The sequence below is a fragment of the Vipera ursinii genome, assembly GCF_947247035.1.
Source record: "Vipera ursinii genome assembly, chromosome: Z".
In the NCBI taxonomy this organism is placed as follows: Eukaryota; Metazoa; Chordata; class Lepidosauria; order Squamata; family Viperidae; genus Vipera; species Vipera ursinii.
The window spans coordinates 497479-514515 of NC_139517.1; the positions used below are offsets into that span (position 1 = coordinate 497479).

The window sequence follows — 17037 nt, forward strand, 5'->3', positions numbered from 1 at the left end:
CCTCTCTTTCTCTTTCTTTCTTTCTTTCTTTTCCTTCCTTCCTTCCTTTGAGCTCTGGCAGACCTAGAACTCAGCACCACAAGTCAGGAGGTCCACACAGCTTCAAACATGGAAGGCCTTTAACCGGGGGTGCCTCCAAAATCGGCACACCCCTCTTTTCCCAGGGTCATTCTCAGAAGTGGAAGCAAACCCAGGGGGGGTGGGTGGGTGCAGTGGACCGCCTGCCCTCCAGCAGCTTTTGGCCCAGAAGAGGAGCCCACCCCAGAGATCCCCCCAGCCCCTGCCCTGACCCCCCCAAGACTGGTCAGAGATGTCCTGCGGCACCATTCGCTCGGCATCCATGCTGCGGGCAGCGGGGCTTCCGGTGGGCTGCTGCGCTGCCGGCCTCCGATGCCCAGGTGCCCCCGGCGAGGGGCTCCTCCCCCTGCCCTGAAAGAAAGTGTCCTTCTAGCCCCCCTCCCCAATCTCTGGATCGTCCCCAGCAGGAGACCAGGCTGCCAGCGGTTGGCCCTGCCACCAGTTCGGCTTGGCCGGCCCAAGGCACCGGTTCTCGGGGCTCAGCCCCTGCCCACTTAGATGGCCGTGTCCCAGAGCACCGTCTGCTGGCGGCGGCAGGGCGGGGTGCCCGACTTGCGGCTCTCCGTGCTCCTCCGCCAGCTGGGCAGGATGGGCATGCTCTCCTGCTTGCAGAGGCTGCGTTCCGGGCGGTGCCGCGCCTTGATCTCCTTGCAGACGCACCGCTTGCGCTCGATCACCTCCAGCAGCTTCCCGTCCCTCTCTCGCGAGCTCTGCAGGGCCTCCGGGGCGGGCAGCGGGGGGGCATAGGGCAAGGCCTGCAAAAACGGGGCAAGGGGGGTTAGGAGCCAGCCCCCCCACGGCCTTTGCCCCTCTTCCCCGGCTTCAGGCCCGGAGAGGCCGGGCACAGGCGCCTCCCTCCCCCACGGGAATCTGGCAGGTGGCCAAAGGGGGGTGGGTGGGAAGGCTGCGGGCACAAGCGGGCACTGCCCAGTTCTGAGACACACAAAAACTCTGGCTGGGAGCGGGAACCAGCTTGGTCAGCAAACGCTGCTTTCGGAAAGAAGGGCAGCCAACTGCAGCTGCCCACCGGAGACGGGGTCCTTCGGCCGAGGGCGGCAGGTGCCCTTCGGCCTTCCTCCCCCGCTCCCCCCCCGGGCATCAGTTTAGTGGAGGGGAGGCCTTGCATCTCCCTGAGCCTGGTGGGCAGACCAGATGGGGGCCTCGAGCAAGTCTCTTCTCCTGAGGCCGCCTGAGGTAGGATTGAGGAGGGGGGCTGCCTTCCCTCTCTCCGCCTTGCGTGTTTCCAGTAGAAGGGGACAATTGTGGCTCAGGCCTGAGATTGGGGGTGCTTGGTTCTCTCCGAATTTTTGGTGAGGGGGTTCCAGATGTTGTATGACCCAAGGAGGTAACATCATCAATGCTAGAAGGGAAGTGTGTGTGTGGAGAGGAGGAGGGGAGGGGGAAGAGGAGGACTGTGGGGTCCTTGGGGGTCTCTGAGCTGGGTGGTTTCCTTGCAGACATTACGTGACTCAACTAGGGAACCTCATCAGTGCTGGGAGGGAGGGTTTCTGGAGAGGAGGGGGAGGGGGAGGACAGTGGTCCCTGGTCTTTCAAAGATTGGTGCTTTTCTTGCAAATGTTTCATGACCGAACTACAGAACATCACCACCAATTACCATTATGCTAACCAGGTTTCCTAGTTGGATAATAAAAGGTCTGCAAGAAAACAATCAAGATCAGAGAGCAGTGACCACTTAATTGTCCTTCCTCTTCCTCCCCCGCCCCCCACAAAGCTCACTTCCTTCTAGTTGGGTCCTGAAATATTTGCAAGAAAACCACCGTGCTCGGAGAGCCCCAAGGACCCCACTCTTCCCTTTCCACCAGATTGTTTTCCGACATTATTTCCATCCCTAAAAGAACATCCTACGTTCTGCAAGTATTTTGCTTCCCAACGTAGCTGAGAAGGCAGGCTGTCCTCCTGGGGCGCCATTTCCCCTTCCAGGAGCCCCTCCTGCTGCCCCCTCCCCTCCCCTCCCCCCACCTACCGGGCTGTCTGGGTCCCTGGGATGGCTGCACAGCCTCTGATTGTGGATCACAGCTTGTCGGACGCCCGAAGTGGAGGCCGAGCGGCCCAGAAGGTACCCACCAGTGAAATCTGGGAAGGGGGGTGGTGGAAGGAAGAGACCCATAAGTCCTTTTGCCTCAAGCTCCCCCCCCCTCAGTTGACCGCCCCCTAACAGCCAGGCTGTAATGCAGGGCAGGAAGGATCCCACTCCCCCATAAAGCAGAATTCTCCCAGGGTCTCTTCTGCCCGTTGACGGGTGTGTGTGTGTGTGTGTTTGCATTTGTTTGTCGTGTGTGTTTCTGTGTGCATCTGTGTCTTGTTTTGCCTGCGGCGGTCTGCCTTCCCCTGAAGGTCACCACCGGCCTCTCTGCAGCCGCATTAAGGATGCCTCCTGCAGCCCCAAACAGGCCAGAGACCTACAGGGGATCCCCCGCCCCTCCCCACTGGCCAAGAGGGCCGCCCACCATCCCAAGGAAGCCCCTCCCCCCGTGGCTCACTCACCTCCGTTGCGGTGACAGGCAGGGAAGGTCTGGCAGGGGATGGGCAGGTTGGTCCTGCCCCCGGGCATCTTGGTGGCCAGACACTCGAGGGCGGGCGCACGGACCGGGATGCTGGACTGCGGGTGGCTTGGCAGGACTTTCTCTTCCTTCTCCAGTTTGGGCTGAGCAGTTTCACCGCCCTCCCACGCCTGGGGGCAGTCTGGGACCTCTGCAAGGGAAGGAAAGAAACAGGCAGAGGGGGGGCATCCATAGATTGCCTGGCTCAACCCCCCCCCCCGTGCCCAGCCTTCCCTCAAAAGACAGGGTGCGAGGACAGAATTTCCCCACTCTAAGTTAGCAGACGAGCCCCTTGGAGAAGAAATACCCCCAGGTGACCCCAAATAGGAGACCCAAACCCAGAATTGCCTCCCTTCAGCACCCCCTTCTTCCTGAGCAGCCCCCCATTCATGCTCTGGTCAAGACCAAAGCCCCTTCCCCACCCTGGGCCCGGGCTGTCAGACTCTCTGCATCCTTTCCCCCTCTTCTACCCCCGCCCCGCACTCTCGCCCGCCCTTACTGTCAGGCTCCTTCCCCTTCCGGGTGCCGGCCCTCCTCTGCAGCATCCAGCCAAAGGCCTCCTCCTCTCCGGCCGGCCGGCCGCACTCCTCCCCAGCCACCACCTGGTTGATGCTGTCGAAGGCCCGGTCCCGCAGCTGAATTTTGACAGCCGACGCCGCCTTGGTGCCCAGGCTCTTGTTGCTCTCGTAGGCCGGGGGGCGCTTCAGCCCCACACAGGGCGCCGGGTAAGTCCACACCATGCCCAGAGGGGGCGGCTCAGGCAGCGTGCAAATGCGCTGCACCTGCTTGCAAGCAGGCACGGTGGACGGGCGGGCACACAGCATCCCATGCAGGACCGAGATCTCCTTCTGCTCGGAGGGCGCCGTGTGAGTCGTCACCTTGACTGCCGAGTAAACCATGGTGTACGAGACAGCTGGCTTGTCTTTCCCGGGCAGCCCGGAGGGGACAGAGGCCACCGGCAGGGCGAGGGTGGGGGGCGGCTTTGCGGAAGGGCAGATCATGCTGTGAGACACGGGCAGATCCTTGTCCGGCTTGCTCTGGCTGGCCGGCTGGGGGGGCAGTGGTGTGGAGTGGCTGCGAGCCCGCCCGGAGGGCGCCAGGGCTGGGTTCTCGCCGCCCCGCTGATGATGGTGGCTGGGCACCTGGGGGGTCATGGGGGCTGAGGGGGCATCCTTGGCATGGCACAGGATGGGCAGCTTGGAGCCGTCGGGACCTCTGTACCCCTTCTTGCCCTGGGGGAAGGCCAGAAGGGGGGGGCGATGCTGCAAAAGGTTGGGGAAGGGGGGTGGGATCTCGCAGGGGGAGGTCTTGCTGCTTGGCACTGCCTTGGCGGCCTCCTTCTTGGCGGGCTGATGCCCCGGGGAGGTGAGGGCCCCGTTGGGGCGGGGCTCCCCCCCTTCCTCAGGCAGCGGATACTTCATTTCTTCATAGATGGCTTCGCTCTCGTCCGAGTCGTCCTCCGCAGCGGTGACTCCTTGGGAGGGGGGGCCGGGTCCCCGGAAAATGTCCCCCACCATCTCGATGTAGACCGGCTCATCCTCCTCGACATCAGAGCCCTTGGCCTGGCTGTGGGACGCGGCACGGCCGTAGCGCTGCACAGCGCCCCCTGCAGCCGGGCCTGGGAGGCGCCCGGAGTAGGTTTCGTCGAACGACACGGAGAGATGCGTGTTGGGGCTGCGTTTGGGCTTCTGTGGGGGCACCTTGCGAGCGGCCTCTCGGCTCTCCACCCCCGCCTTCTGGCACCCTGGCAGAGAAAGGGAGGAGAGGATGGCAGAAGGCCCCGCGTCACACACCCAGGGGGCCGTTCCAGAATAGGAGAAGAGGACCCTGGAGGTCTTCTAATCCAGCCCCCCTGCTCAAGCAGGAGACCCAGACAATGGTTGCCCAGTGTCTTCTTAAGAACCTTCAGGGCTGCAGCGCCCACAACATCTGGTGGCCAGCTGTTCCACTGGTCAATTGTTCTCTCTGTCAGGAGACTCCCCCTTAATTGCTTCTCTCCCTGATCAGCTTCCACCCATTGTTTCCTGTCCTGCCTTCTGGTGCTTCGGAGGGAGGTTAGGTTGACCCCTTCTTTATACGTTTATTCCAGGGGGCGGAGGATTCCTCCTGCACACAGGCCCTCCTCGACATGCGGCTAACGGAGGAGCCTGTCCCATGAAGGCCGTAACAGTTGTGAACCGGGTCAGCCACGCAACAACCCGATTTTACAACAATCAATCAGAACAGTGCTGGAAGGGACCCCGGAGGTCTTCTAGTCCTGCCTTCTGGTGCTTTGGAGAATAGGTGGACCCCCCTCTTCTCTGTGGCAGCCCCTCAAACACCGGAATGCTGCTATCATGTTCCCCCTGCTCCTTCTTTTCTCTAGACTGGCCAGACCCAAATCCTGCAGCCGTTCTTCGTGTCTTTCAGCCGCCCGATAATCTCCCTTGCCCTCCTCTGCACCCAGGATTCCCCAAAGTCTGACCCCCCCCTCAGAAAGTCAGACCAGCAACAACTTTCCCATGGGGCCTCCTGGGCCCTCCCCCCCTCCCCTCATTTGCCCCCTCGGTTTCTTCCTTGGGGGGGGAGAACCTGGAGGCCGACACCCTCTCCCCCTCCTGCATGGTTTCCCGACTGCCGAGAGGCGAAGTTGCCCAGCACTGTCCTTCTCGGCCCAGCGTGCGTCACGCTTGCTGAAGTTTTGAACAAGTCACCCTTAAAATTATTGTGTTGTTTTACTCTATCCTATTCTCTTCTCTTCTATTTTATTCTTATTTTATTCTATTCTCTTTCTTCACCCTCCATCGAAGCCCAAAGGCTGTGGGTGGTGGAGAAGAAACCGAACATGTTTGAAAATTAAAAATGAAATGACTGTAGAAGTGAAAATAACAGCGGTAAAACCGGTCACCCCCTCCTCTTCACAAGGGGCTGGACCCATCCTGGCCAAAGGCCGGACAGCTGGGGCTTCAAAGGTCAGCGGGGGGAGGGGCATCTGATCTTGGGGGTACCCTGGTTCCATAGGGCAGCCCCTGTGCCAGGCAAGGTGCCCTGCTCTGGTACCCATAGATGGGGCTCTTTAATCGAAGGAACGCCTGAGTGTGTCAACCCTGCCAGATCAGATGTTAGGGGGGACAGGGCTCCTCTCAAGAGGCCCTCAGACCCTCTGCTGGGGGGGGGCTGTTTAAGTAACCACCCACCTCTTGAATCACACCTGAAAGCAAAATGGAAACCAACACAACTTTGTGCGTGCCCATTTCTGCTCACACGGCCCCATTCTGGACCAGCTGAAGCTTCTGCTTAGTCTTCAAGGGCGGCACCATGCAGAACCCATCGCAGTAGTCAAGCCACAAGGTGAGCCTGAGAGGCTGCAGGCCAGGCTGCTCTCCAACCCCCCGCAGAAGGGCGTCCAAAGCGCCTCCTCACCTCCTTTCTTGCTTCCCATCAGCTCCAGGGCGCTCCGGGCCTCCGTGCTGAGCTTCGTGCTGGGGTGCCGCTTCGGCTTCGCGGGCGGTTTGCGAGACCCCACCGCCCCATCCGCGGGGCCGCTGTCCACGCTGCCCACGGAGTGACACGAGAGAGAGCGGGGCGCCATGCTACTGGCACAAGGGTGCGGGGCGTGTTCCTGGGAGGCTGGCATGGTCATGAACCCCATCCTGAAATGCCGGCGGAAGGAGGCCACGTCGCGCGCCTTCCCCACGCCCGTCTCCTTGGTCGATCTGCAGGAGGGGAGAGGAAGGGAGAGGGCGCCGGGCGCTGAGCGGCCTTGCATCGGGGGGGGGGGGGGGGCTCCATCGTTATGTACATCCTTGACTTACAACCACAACGGAGCCTAAACTTTTTGTTCCTCTGTGAGACATTTGTTAAGCGAACTTTGCCCCATTTGTCGACTTTCCTTGCCACGGTTGAATCACTGCAGTTCTTAAGTTAGTAACCTCTGGCTTCCCCATTGACTTTTGCTTGTCAGAAGGTCGCAAAAGGGGATCGCGAGATCCTCCCCGGGACGCTGCAACCGTCGTAAACACGAGTCAGTTGCCAAGCGCCTGAATTTTCATCACGTGACCATGGGGATGCTGCAACGGTTGTTAAGCGAGGCTCTGGTGCCCCTTGCCCAAAATCACGGGAGCTGCTTCACGGGATCCAGAAGCTTCTCGGATATAATGCCAAACCCAGTTAATGGGATGGCAAAGGAATCACGTTTGCATCCTGGACTATCGGTGCTAAACCCGCTCTCCAGTTCCAGGGGTCACCAATCTTGGCAACTTTAAGACATGTGGGCTTCAGCTCCCAGACTAATGTCTGGGGAATTCTGGGAGTTGAAGTCCACCAGCCTTCAAGTCGCCAAGGTTGGACGCTCCTGTTGTCAACAAACATGGGATCTGTTTGTGCTTCACCAACCCTGGATCTCAAGCGGATCTGGGCACGTCAGTCGGACAAGCAGGGCAGGGAAGCTGGATTTGTGGAACTGCACCCTCAAGACCCCCTCCTCTGAGCCTAGGACTCAGACCCAGAGCCTCAGGATCCGTCTCCCGTGCCCCCTCGTCCACCTGGCATCCTTGCCAGTGAGACACAGCAGAGAAACACGCTTTGGCATCTCAGCCTGCAGCTGGCAAGTAAGTCCTCGGGAGCAAGAATGGTGGGCCGAGTGCCTCTCCGGGCCCCCCCCCTGAGATTCTCCTGTCCCCCAGCCCATCTCTCCTGGCAGCCTGGCAGACGCCGCTGGGCAAGGGAAGAAGTCTCCGCTGTTCCCTGCTCTGGAGACAGCGAGCCTTGCCAAGTGGCCAGTCTGGCACCCGCCAGACCTGTCGGAGCTGGATGGGGGGCCAGCCCAGGCAAGGAAGAAGGTCATCCCCATGGAGGCTCCTGCACCCTTGGGGCAGGCCCGGAAGAGGCTGGAGAAAGAGGAAAGGGCTGCACAGGGTCAGCTCTTGGACAGACCCCCTCCTTTGGGCCACCGAACCTGCCCAAATCACCCGATTTCCTGACCTGGATTCACGCAAGACACAAAACTGGGTTAATACGACACGAGGGCCACGTCCCAGACCTACCCGGTGCCCTAACTGCCACAAACATTCTGGCTTAGTGTGATGCAAGTCACACCCCCCCCCACCCCGAGCATCTTAAGGCAGCTTTCTCATGCAGACCCTAAGAAGCAGCAGCCCACCAGGGACCCTTTCAACCAGAGGCCCCAGACAGTGGGGCTTTCTCCCCCCCACCAGGCCACGCAATGCCCCTTCCCTTCTCTCAGCATCGGGGCCCTCCCCTTCCCCTGCTCCTTCCTGCCCCTCCCAGCTGGCAGGTTTGGAAATCGGTTGTCCTGTTCCCCACCCCCTCCCCAGGTTTTGTTCGCAGGAGTGAAGGGTCCTGGGTACCAAAAGCATGAGGATGCAGCAGGATGCTGGCTGATGGCCCAGCCGTTTCCATGGAAACTGTGTCTGGGTGACCTGCAGGAGCCGGCAACATCAGCCTGCTGGCGCCTTAACCCCTTGCAAGCTGCCAGCTAGGAAGGGGGGGGATGCAGAAGAGGAGAGACGAGGGGCTCCTGTTCCTTCGGGCGCCCCAAGGCCGCCTCCCCCTTGGAAAGCGCCCCACAAAACTCAAGGCCACAGAAAACATACAACAATGGAGCCTCATCTCTCTCAATCTCGGTAACTTTTAAGACACTCCCAGAATTCCCCACCAGCAAAGATCTGAAGCGAAAGCACAAAGGGGAGGGCCTTGCTCCCAGGGCCCAGTGAGCTTGGCACAGGAGACGCTGCCCAGAGGCCCCAAGCCCACCGTTGGCACACCACGCACGTTGAACCACTGGCACCCAACACCTGATGGGCATCTTCCCCCGTGCGCCCCCACCCCCTTGTCCCCTGGGCCCCCAAACCACCCCTTGCTCCGAGGCTTTGTGGAAAGCGTCTGGAAGTCGGTGGAGGGCCCGGTGCTTTGGGTCCCCCCCCAAAGGACAGACCCACCAGGAAGCCCCTAGGGACAGTTTCACAGGGGAGGGATCCCCTTACCCCTTACGAGGCTATGCCAGTTGGCCAGGAATTCTATCCTGCTGGCCAAGAGCCTCTGGAGTAAAGACTCTTCCTTGAGCTCAGAGTGGGCTTCCCAGTTGCAAGCACCCGGGGGTCTCGACCCACAGACCTGGCCCCACGTTCTGCAGGAGGGTAGCTGGGAAAGCCGCCAAGGACCGCCAGTCGGAAGTGGGTTGCTGATTTCTTATTCCTTCCCTGATCCGACAGAAACCATCCATATTTGGGTAGTCCTCTGTTGGGGATGGCTGGTGAGGTCTTTCTCAACCTTGGCAAGTTTAAGACGGGTGGGCTTCGACTCCCAGAATTGAGCCGGTCAGGATCGAAATGCTGGCGGTGGGCAGAGTTAGCCTGCAATACTGCATTCCCACCACAGCTCTTTAATTTAATTAATCTTTAATTAGTTAATCCTGCTATGACTTGCTACCCTTTCACATCACTTCCCAGCATTTGATTCTATGGCTCAACCTAATGACTGGTTAAAAGAACTGACCACCAGCCCTGTGTTCACAACATATGACACCCAGATGACCACAGGCTGGTGAGGTCATCCCTTCAATGACTCAATCAACTTCCTTAGCTCCAGCACCTGATCCACATTGCTACACACACACACACACCTACACACACACACAAGGTTATGATACCATGAGGCCCATTTCAACCCCAGACCCCTTGGCCACTTCCTGCCAAGTCCCTCAGCCAGGGGTAGGCAACCTTGGCTCTGTTACGACTCGTGGACTTCGACTCCCGGAATTCCTGAGCCAGCTGGCTAAGGAATTCTGGGAGTTGAAGTCCACGAGTCATAAAAGAGCCGAGGTTGCCTACCCCTGCCCACTCAGCCATCAGAAGGTTATGAAGCATCAAGCCGTGTTCCCACAAAACCTAGCAAGCCAGGCTAAGGATTTGCACCACAGGCTCAAATCCCTTCTGGCCAATTTCTAGGTGGCCTTCACCTGTTGGATGTCATCCTGAAACTAGAACGCTGCTGCCAAGCGGGGGCCTCAATGCACCTGGGGCCCTTGCTTTTGACCACCTTTCGTTGCCCTGTTGCCTCAAACCATGATGGCTCGTTGTGTTTTGGAAAGCTTTTGTAATGCTCGGCTTAAGAGCCGTAGGTAGAATAACAGAGTTGGGGAAGAGTCACAGTTCTGCCTGGTTGCTCAAACACAGAGAAGGTGAAACGCCTTACAGAATCCCAGAATCGGAACAGACCCGGACAGTCATCTAGTCCAACCCCTGCTCAGACAGGAGACTCTCATCCGTTCCAGACAAATGGCTGTCTAATCTCTCCTTGAAAGCCTCCAGTGATGGAGCAGCCACAACTTCTGGAGGCAAGAGGTTCCACTGGTTCATCGTTCTCACTGTCTGGAAGTGTCTCCTTAACTCCAGGCTGCTTCTCTCCTTGACTGGGGAGGGGGCCCACTGCCTCAAGGACCCTCTGAGTGGCTCCCACCTGCCTCACTACAGGCGGCGGCTGTTGCCACGACATCCTTGGTGCTGTCTGAGCTGCGCTGTTTCCTTGCAGACGTTTCGTGACCCAGCTGAGGAACACCGTCCCTGCCAGCTGGCTGTGAGGTTGTGGCCCTGGGGGCTGTTCTCTCCTTGGGCTGTTTACTGTTGGCCGCTTGATTGGGGTATGGCTCACTTCTGGATTGCTGGCCTGATGTTAACCTGGGACTTCATCTCTGCCCACCTGGGGGCGCACTGATGGTGGGGGAGGGGCTTTGATCTTTTGGGTCCCTTTGGGGCTTGTTGATTGCCGCTTTTGCATAGTGTGTAGAAGTCAGTTGTCTCTGTGTGTCTGTTGATGGCTGATTTAGCCAAGGCAAGCCACTGGGACGTAACCCGAGAGCATGCCCCACTCCCTACCATCCCTGATGACGTGCCCTAGCTGGGTCATGAGGCGTCTGCAAGAAAAGAACCCATCTCGGAGACCCCCCACTGGCCCTCCTACTCTTTTCTAGCACTGATGATGTTACCTAAGCTGGGTCGTGCAACGTCTGGAAGGAAGTACCAAGCTGAGAGAGGACCCCACAGTCGTCTTCCTCCTCCTCCTCCTCCTCCTCCTCCTCCTCACAAGCCCCCGTCCCTTCTAACACTGAGTTGGGTCATGAAATGTCTGTGAGAAAAGAGCCAAGCTCAGAGAGCACCACGTGTCCCTCATCTCAATCCTGAGTTGCAAATATTCTCCTTGATTGATTCCTACGACAGTCTGGCCAGAAGCCAGCCAGCCCCTCCTTTCCCCAAAGCCCCACCTGTGGGGAGCAAAGGTGCTTCTCGCCCTGCTCAGCCCTGTGGCAGAAGGAACATTTTGCAGCCGAAGCCCTTAAGAGCAGCCCCCCCTTCCCCCCACCCCCCACCCCCCGCGTCTTCAGCAAGCACATCCCAGCAGTTCCTAAGAAGCAAAATGGTAAAAAAAAAGCCTTTGACAAATTGCACAATTCATCAAGGTCCTACCTGGGGTTAAGCCTCTCTGCTTCCCCCCCCCACCCCCCAGTTTCAGAAGCGCTTTGTTCAGATCAGCCCAGATTCTGTGGAAAATAAAATAATTGCTTAAATGCTAACTGCAGCCCTTTTGCCTTCCGGGGCTCCTGCTGTTCTGGCCTCTTCTGCAAGCCCCTGCAAGGGCCCCGGGGGAGCCAGCCTCTCGGGGTACTTCTTAGGGGAGATACTCTGGGGGAGGAAAGACCCTGCGCCCTGGGGGAGGGTAGCTTGGGTGAGCAGGGCAGGGCCCGGGCAGGGTCGGGCAGGAGAAGCGGGGAGGAGCCCCGTCTGGGCCTCTCCGGAGTCCACTCATCCCCCTGGGGACTGTCGGGATGCAGCTGCCTGTGCTACGTTCCGTTCCTGACTTACGACCGTCCATTTAGCGACTGTTCAAAGTTACAACATCACTGAAAAAAGCGACTTAGCACCGTTTTTCACACTTACGACCATCGCGGCATTCCCCAGGGCCACATGATCAAAATTCGGATAGCTGGCAACTGAGTCACGTTTATGACAGTTGCCGTGTCCCGGGGGTGTGTGGGGGTCTTGTGTTCCCCTTTGGCGACCTTCCGACAAACAAAGTCAAGGGGGAAGCCGGGTCCGCTTAACGTCCGTGTTACCAACTTATCAACTGCAGCGATTCACTTAAAAACTGTGGCAAGAAAGGTCGTAAAATGGGACAAAACTCACTTAACAAAAGAGAGAGAGAGAGAGAGAGAGAGAGAAGGGGGGGGAACATAACCATTTTAACCCAAAGCCCCCTAACTTCTATGATGGCACTAAGAGCGGGGAGACAGTTCCAAGTGGGCACAAAGAGACAGAAAGGGAAGCGCAGGACGGCGTTGACCAGGTCAGCTACAGGGTGACCTTCACACACATTATTATTATTATTATTATTATTAGTTACATTTATATACCGCCCTATTCCCTGAGGACTCAGGGCGGTTTACAGGGAGTTAAAAAATCCACCATATAAAAGTTAAAAAACCAAATTAAAAAAATATTAAATTAACCCTGTATACATTAAAACCCCAATTAAAAATTTCTCCTCAGCCTGGGCCCGAGAGCTCAAAGAGCCAGGTCTTCAGGCCCCGGCGGAATGATCGGAGGTCGGGGGCAGTCCTCAGCTCCACCGGCAGCTGGTTCCAGAGGGCAGGTGCCCCCACTGAGAAGGCCCCATCCCTGGGTGTCACCCTCCGGCAATCTCTCACCGGCGGCACCCTAAGCAGACCCTCCCTGTGGGAGCGCACTGGGCGAAGGGCGTTTGATGCCGGCAGCAGGTGTTCCCTCAAATAGCCCGGACCCAGGCCATGTAGGACTTTATAGGTAATAACCAGCACCTCCCCAGAGTGGGCGATTTTAGTGGGTCATCTGGGCAGGTTGGTTGAATTCACAAGTGGGCCGAGTCCCCCCACCAACCGTCCACCTTTCTGCAAACAGGGCCCACAGCGGGGGCTTCACACAGGCCTGCCCCCCCCCCCCCATTTTGTCATCCTTAACGCTCCAGAGCAGGCAATTCATTTCAAAGATCCTGGAGTAAACACACGTCCATCATTTAACAAAAATTAAAAGTATATACACGTGTGTGTGTGTGTGTGTGTGTGTGTGTATCGGTATATATACGTGCGTATATTTTTTGTGTGTATGTATACACACACACACACACACACACACACACACACACATCAAATAAGCAAGCAAGCAAGTAAATAAGAAACCAAAAAACAAAGTCAGTGGGCAGACTCAAGGGACCATTGGCTGTTTCTCTGCCATCCGTTTTCTGCCTTTCTACCCTGGCCCGACGCAGTTTATCCCGAGGAAGGAAGGAATGCAAGCCGACAAGCCCAAAGCGTGACCCACAACCAAGAGGAGTTTTGGGTTTCTCCGCTCCAAAGACCATACTCCACAGCCCATTACCACAGCAGAGCCCCACTCCTTAAGACGGACAGCAGAACTCAGATAACCAGGAGAATCGCTCGGGACGTCAGCGTAAACCGGCTGATGCACCATAAGCCTGGCAGGAAATCGGTTGCAAATCCATTCAAAATCAGAATTTACAGCCAGGTGCCCCTTTGCCACAGCCTCAATGAAAAACCGAAACATTCTAAATTGCCACAATAAGGTCGACTTTCCAAAAGAACTGTTCTCACATTACAGCAGGGGTCTCCATCCTTGGCAACTTTAAGATTTGTGGACTTCAACTCCCAGAATTCCCCAGCCAGCCATGCCTGTTTTTTTCCACCTATCCCTTAAAGCGGAGAGATTGGAGAGGGAGGGATTATAAGAGAGTAAGCAGGGCCACAATGAGTATGCTGGCTGGGGAATTCTGGGAGTTGAAGTCCACCAGTCTTAAAGTTGCCAAGTTTGAAGACCCCTGCCATATTTCATGTCCTCACCTATCCCTTAAAGCGGAGAGATTGGAGAGGGAGGGATTATAAGAGAGTAAGCAGGGCCACAGTGAGTATGCTGGCTGGGGAATTCTGGGAGTTGAAGTCCACAGGTCTTAAAGTGGCCAAGGTTGGGGACCCCTGCATTACAGGACCAAAACACAATAGGAGGATCACAGGTACACCTTCACTGAAGGGACCGAGTCCTTCTAAATCAGCAGGAGAGATTAACCTGGTTAATTGTCCTTGGCAAGCCATCAACTCAGGTCCCTCATCTGTGCCAGGGCTGGACAACAACTTTATGACCTGTGGCCTTCTGCTCCCCTCGCTGGCTCAGGAATTTGGGGAGTTGAGGCTCACAGCTGGTGAAGTTGCTGCAGTTGTTCACCCCTGACCTGTGCAGTGCTAATTGTGGCCCAATCAAACCGGTCAGTCCTAGAGGAGATCAACCCTGACTGCTCTTTAGAAGGCCAGATCCTGAAGCTGAAACTCAAATCCTTTGGCCACCTAATGAGAAGGAAGGACTCACTGGAGAAGAGCCTCATGCTGGGAAAGGTTGAGGGCAATAGAAGAAGAAGGGGACGACAGAGAAGGAGGTGGCTGGATGGAGTCACTGAAGCAGGAGGCCTGAGCCTAAATGGACTCCAGAAGATGGTAGAGGACAGGAAGGCCTGGAGGAACGTTGTCCATGGGGTCGCGATGGGTCGGACACGACTTTGCAAACTAACAACAACAACAATTGTGGCAGAAAACTCATAAAGCAAAGAAACGGCATCACAAACAGCCCTAAGACCTTCCTCAGTTCTGCAAGAGATGAACCAATTCCCGGTTTATTCTGGGCGTTTATTCCGGTTTTTCCCCCCCAATACTTCGACTTGGCCCCGATCACCTCCTTGCGCTCACAAAGGCAGCCAAACTCGCCCAAAGCAGATTTGGGGTAAATCTCTCGCCCCACGGGGCTGGGGAAGGCTCTACGGCAAAGCATCCCTGGGCCCGGAGACGGGGGTGGGCCCACACAGGGAAGCCCTCGGACACGGGTGGGCCGATGGAAGAAGAGGCTACGGGCCAGGAGGGGCCAGGACCCGACCCACCAGGGGCCGAAACAGCACAGGGCCCCTCCTCAGGTTCCGGCCGACCCCCCCGCCCGGAGCCCCTTCCCCTCCCTGGCGTGCAGCGGGCCAGGGGGGCGCTCCTTCCTTCCTTCCTTCCTTCCCGCTCACCCCCGCTTGGGCTCCTCGCCCTTGGCCTCCGGCGGCTGCTTCCACTCCACCTTGCCGCTCTTCCGGTAGAGGAGGTTCATGTCGCTCCGCAGCCGCAGCTCCTGGGGGCGGCAGGTCTGGCTCAGCGCCCCGTAGCACCAGCGGCCCCGCGCCTCGATGAACTGCAGGAAGGCGGAGATCAGGGCTTCTTGGGGGCTGGCGTTCATCTTCCGCGGGCCGGCGAAAGGCGGGCCGGGGGCGCCCGGAGGGGGCGCTGCTGCGGGAAAGAGGCCGGCTGAGCAGGGAGGCGCCAGAAGCCGGGCCGCCTCTGAGCCCGTGCAGAGCGCCGGGCCTTCCCCGCCCGCCCGCCCGCCCGCCCGCCGTGCGCCTGACCCGATTCCGGAGCAGACCAGGGGGGCGGGGGAGGGGCGCTCGGGACGGCCTCCCGCCCCCGCCCCGCCGGACCCCGCCGGAGCGAAGAGGCCCCGGGCGGCCCCGGTCGGGCGGCGCGCCGGGCCGGGCCGTTTCCACCCGGGAGGAGCCGGGCGGGGCGCGAGCAGGCAAGGCCGGCAGGGAGGCGCAGCCCCGGCTCCCCCGCGCCGCCGGACCCCGCTCGCCAGCCGCGCCCCCCGCCCGCCCGCCACCTACCTGCCGGGCGGAGAGTTATCTGGGGGGGCGGGCGGGGCGGGGGCGCATGGCTTCTCCTGCCGGCCGCGGCTCGACTCAGTCGCCCGCCATCCTCGCCGCCGCCGCCGCCGCCCGGGCGAGGAGGATGCCGGCCGCGGGCTCAGGGGGGCCGCCCCTCCATGGCGCCGGGCGCGATCGGCCTGCGGGAAGGGCGCGGTCCCGGCCGGGGCTGCGGGGAGAGGATGGCTGAGCTCCGCGCACGGAGCCGCTCCCGCGCCGCCGCTGCTCCCGCCCGCCCGGCCCGTCCGCGCGCCGCTGCACCCAGGCGCCGCCTTCCTGGCCCGCGCAGCCCGCCGCTCCGAGAGGCACCTGCGCCGCCGCCGCCGCCGCCCCTGCCGTTGCTCCGGCGACGCCGCCGGGCGGGGCCGGGCGCTGCTCCTCGGCGGCGGCGCTGAGGCCGGCGGGACCCCTGAGACCGCCGCCGCCGCCGCTCACCTGGCCTGGGGCTGCTGGGCGCGCGGCGTCCTCCGGCTGACGCAGCGTCTCGGCGCGCCTCCCCCGCCCGGGAGCGCGGGCGCAGCGCGGGGGGAGGGCGGGGGAGGGGAGGGGAGCCCCCCGCCCGCCGCGGGGGACGGAAGGAAGCCGCGCCGGGGCTGCGGCGCCGACCCCCGCCCGCTCAGCCCCGAGCCCGGCCTGGCCGGGAGCCCGTCGGCGGCCGGGGGGACGCCCCCGCCTCGTCCGCAGCGGCGCAGGAGCGCGGCGAGGCCCTTCCCGCCGTCCCCGAGGGGCCCGCCGCCCGGCCCGCGCGGGCATCCCGGTCGGAGGGGCGCCGCGGGAGGCGCCGCCGGAGCAGCCGCGGCCGGAGGCGAGCGGCGCGGCCCTGCCCTCGCCGCCCGCAGCCCTGGCTCCCCTGCCCGAGGGAGGCGCGGCCTGGCCCCGCGACGGCCTCTCCCCCTCCCCTCCCTTCCCTTGGGGGGGCGGGCTGCGGGACCAGGCGGGCGGCCGCTCCGTGCCGGCGCGCCTTCCCCAAGCTGGCGCCCGCCCGCCCGGCTCCTGCCCTCCCGGGAGCGGCGCCCGGGTCCTTGCCGTGCCTTGGACCGGAGAGGAGCCGGCGGGGCGCGCACGGAGGGGCCGCTCGCTCCACGGCGCCTCGGGGTCACCTCGGGCACGCCGGGCTGCTGCGCTGCCGCTGGGATGCCGGGGCCGCGATGCCGCCTCCGCCGCTGCCCTCGGAGACGCTGCCCGGCCCGCCCGGGGAGAACGGCCGCGTGGCGGCGGCTTCCCGGCAGCTCTGAGCGAGGCCCGGCTCTGCACGCGGGAGCCCGGGCGGTCCTGGCTCGCCCGCCGCACTCGCGGTTCCCGGAGCCCGCGAAGCGCGCCTCTCGCCCCGCCGGTCCGGCTGGCCGGGTCTGGCGGCGGCCGGAGGGAATCTCGCCCGCCCGACGAGCCGCTTCAGCCACCGGCCGCGCGCGACGGGGGTCCCGACTCCCACCTGCCGGCCGAAGGTGGCCCACCGGCCCCCGGGCTAGCCGCGCCGCCTGCCCGAGGGGAGCGGACCGGCGCGGCGCTCGCCCACCAGGGGGCGGCAGCGCCCCATCGCAGCCTTCACGTGACGCCGGGCAGCGTCCCCGGGGCGCCCTCGCCGAGCCCCCCGCTTGCACGTGCTGGGCCTCGGCTTGCGGGGAGGGGCGGAGGG

At 61.0% G+C, this 17037-nt stretch overlaps 1 protein-coding gene across 3 annotated transcripts; it reads right to left on the bottom strand.

The window, feature by feature from the left end:
- Positions 1–300: 300 nt before the first annotated feature.
- NYAP1 (neuronal tyrosine phosphorylated phosphoinositide-3-kinase adaptor 1) lies at positions 301–16991 on the bottom strand. Of its 3 annotated transcripts, none has more exons than XM_083379097.1 (8): positions 15837–15932; positions 15363–15570; positions 14736–14988; positions 6042–6334; positions 3139–4383; positions 2584–2790; positions 2063–2172; positions 301–833 (listed from the first exon to the last, which is right to left on the bottom strand). In XM_083379097.1, the coding sequence occupies exons 3-8, from the start codon at positions 14939–14941 to the stop codon at positions 573–575; spliced, it is 2322 nt and encodes a 773-aa protein (XP_083235223.1). In that variant the 5' UTR covers positions 14942–14988; positions 15363–15570; positions 15837–15932; the 3' UTR covers positions 301–572. The 3 variants fall into 3 exon arrangements, with proteins under 3 accessions (XP_083235223.1, XP_083235224.1, XP_083235225.1); XM_083379098.1 differs by having other exon boundaries at positions 14736–14991; XM_083379099.1 differs by lacking the exons at positions 15363–15570; positions 15837–15932 and adding an exon at positions 16834–16991.
- Between the last annotated feature and the right edge of the window lie 46 nt (positions 16992–17037).

Coding starts and splice junctions, on each gene's coding strand:
- NYAP1 (XM_083379099.1), bottom strand. CDS start 14,941: ATGAACGCCAGCCCCCAAGAAGCCCTGATCTCCGCCTTCCTGCAGTTC. Junction 6,335..14,735: donor GGCGAGGAGCCCAAGCGGGG/GTGAGCGGGAAG, acceptor CCCCTCCTGCAG/ATCGACCAAGGAGACGGGCG. Junction 2,173..2,583: donor TGCCTGTCACCGCAACGGAG/GTGAGTGAGCCA, acceptor CCCCCTTCCCAG/ATTTCACTGGTGGGTACCTT.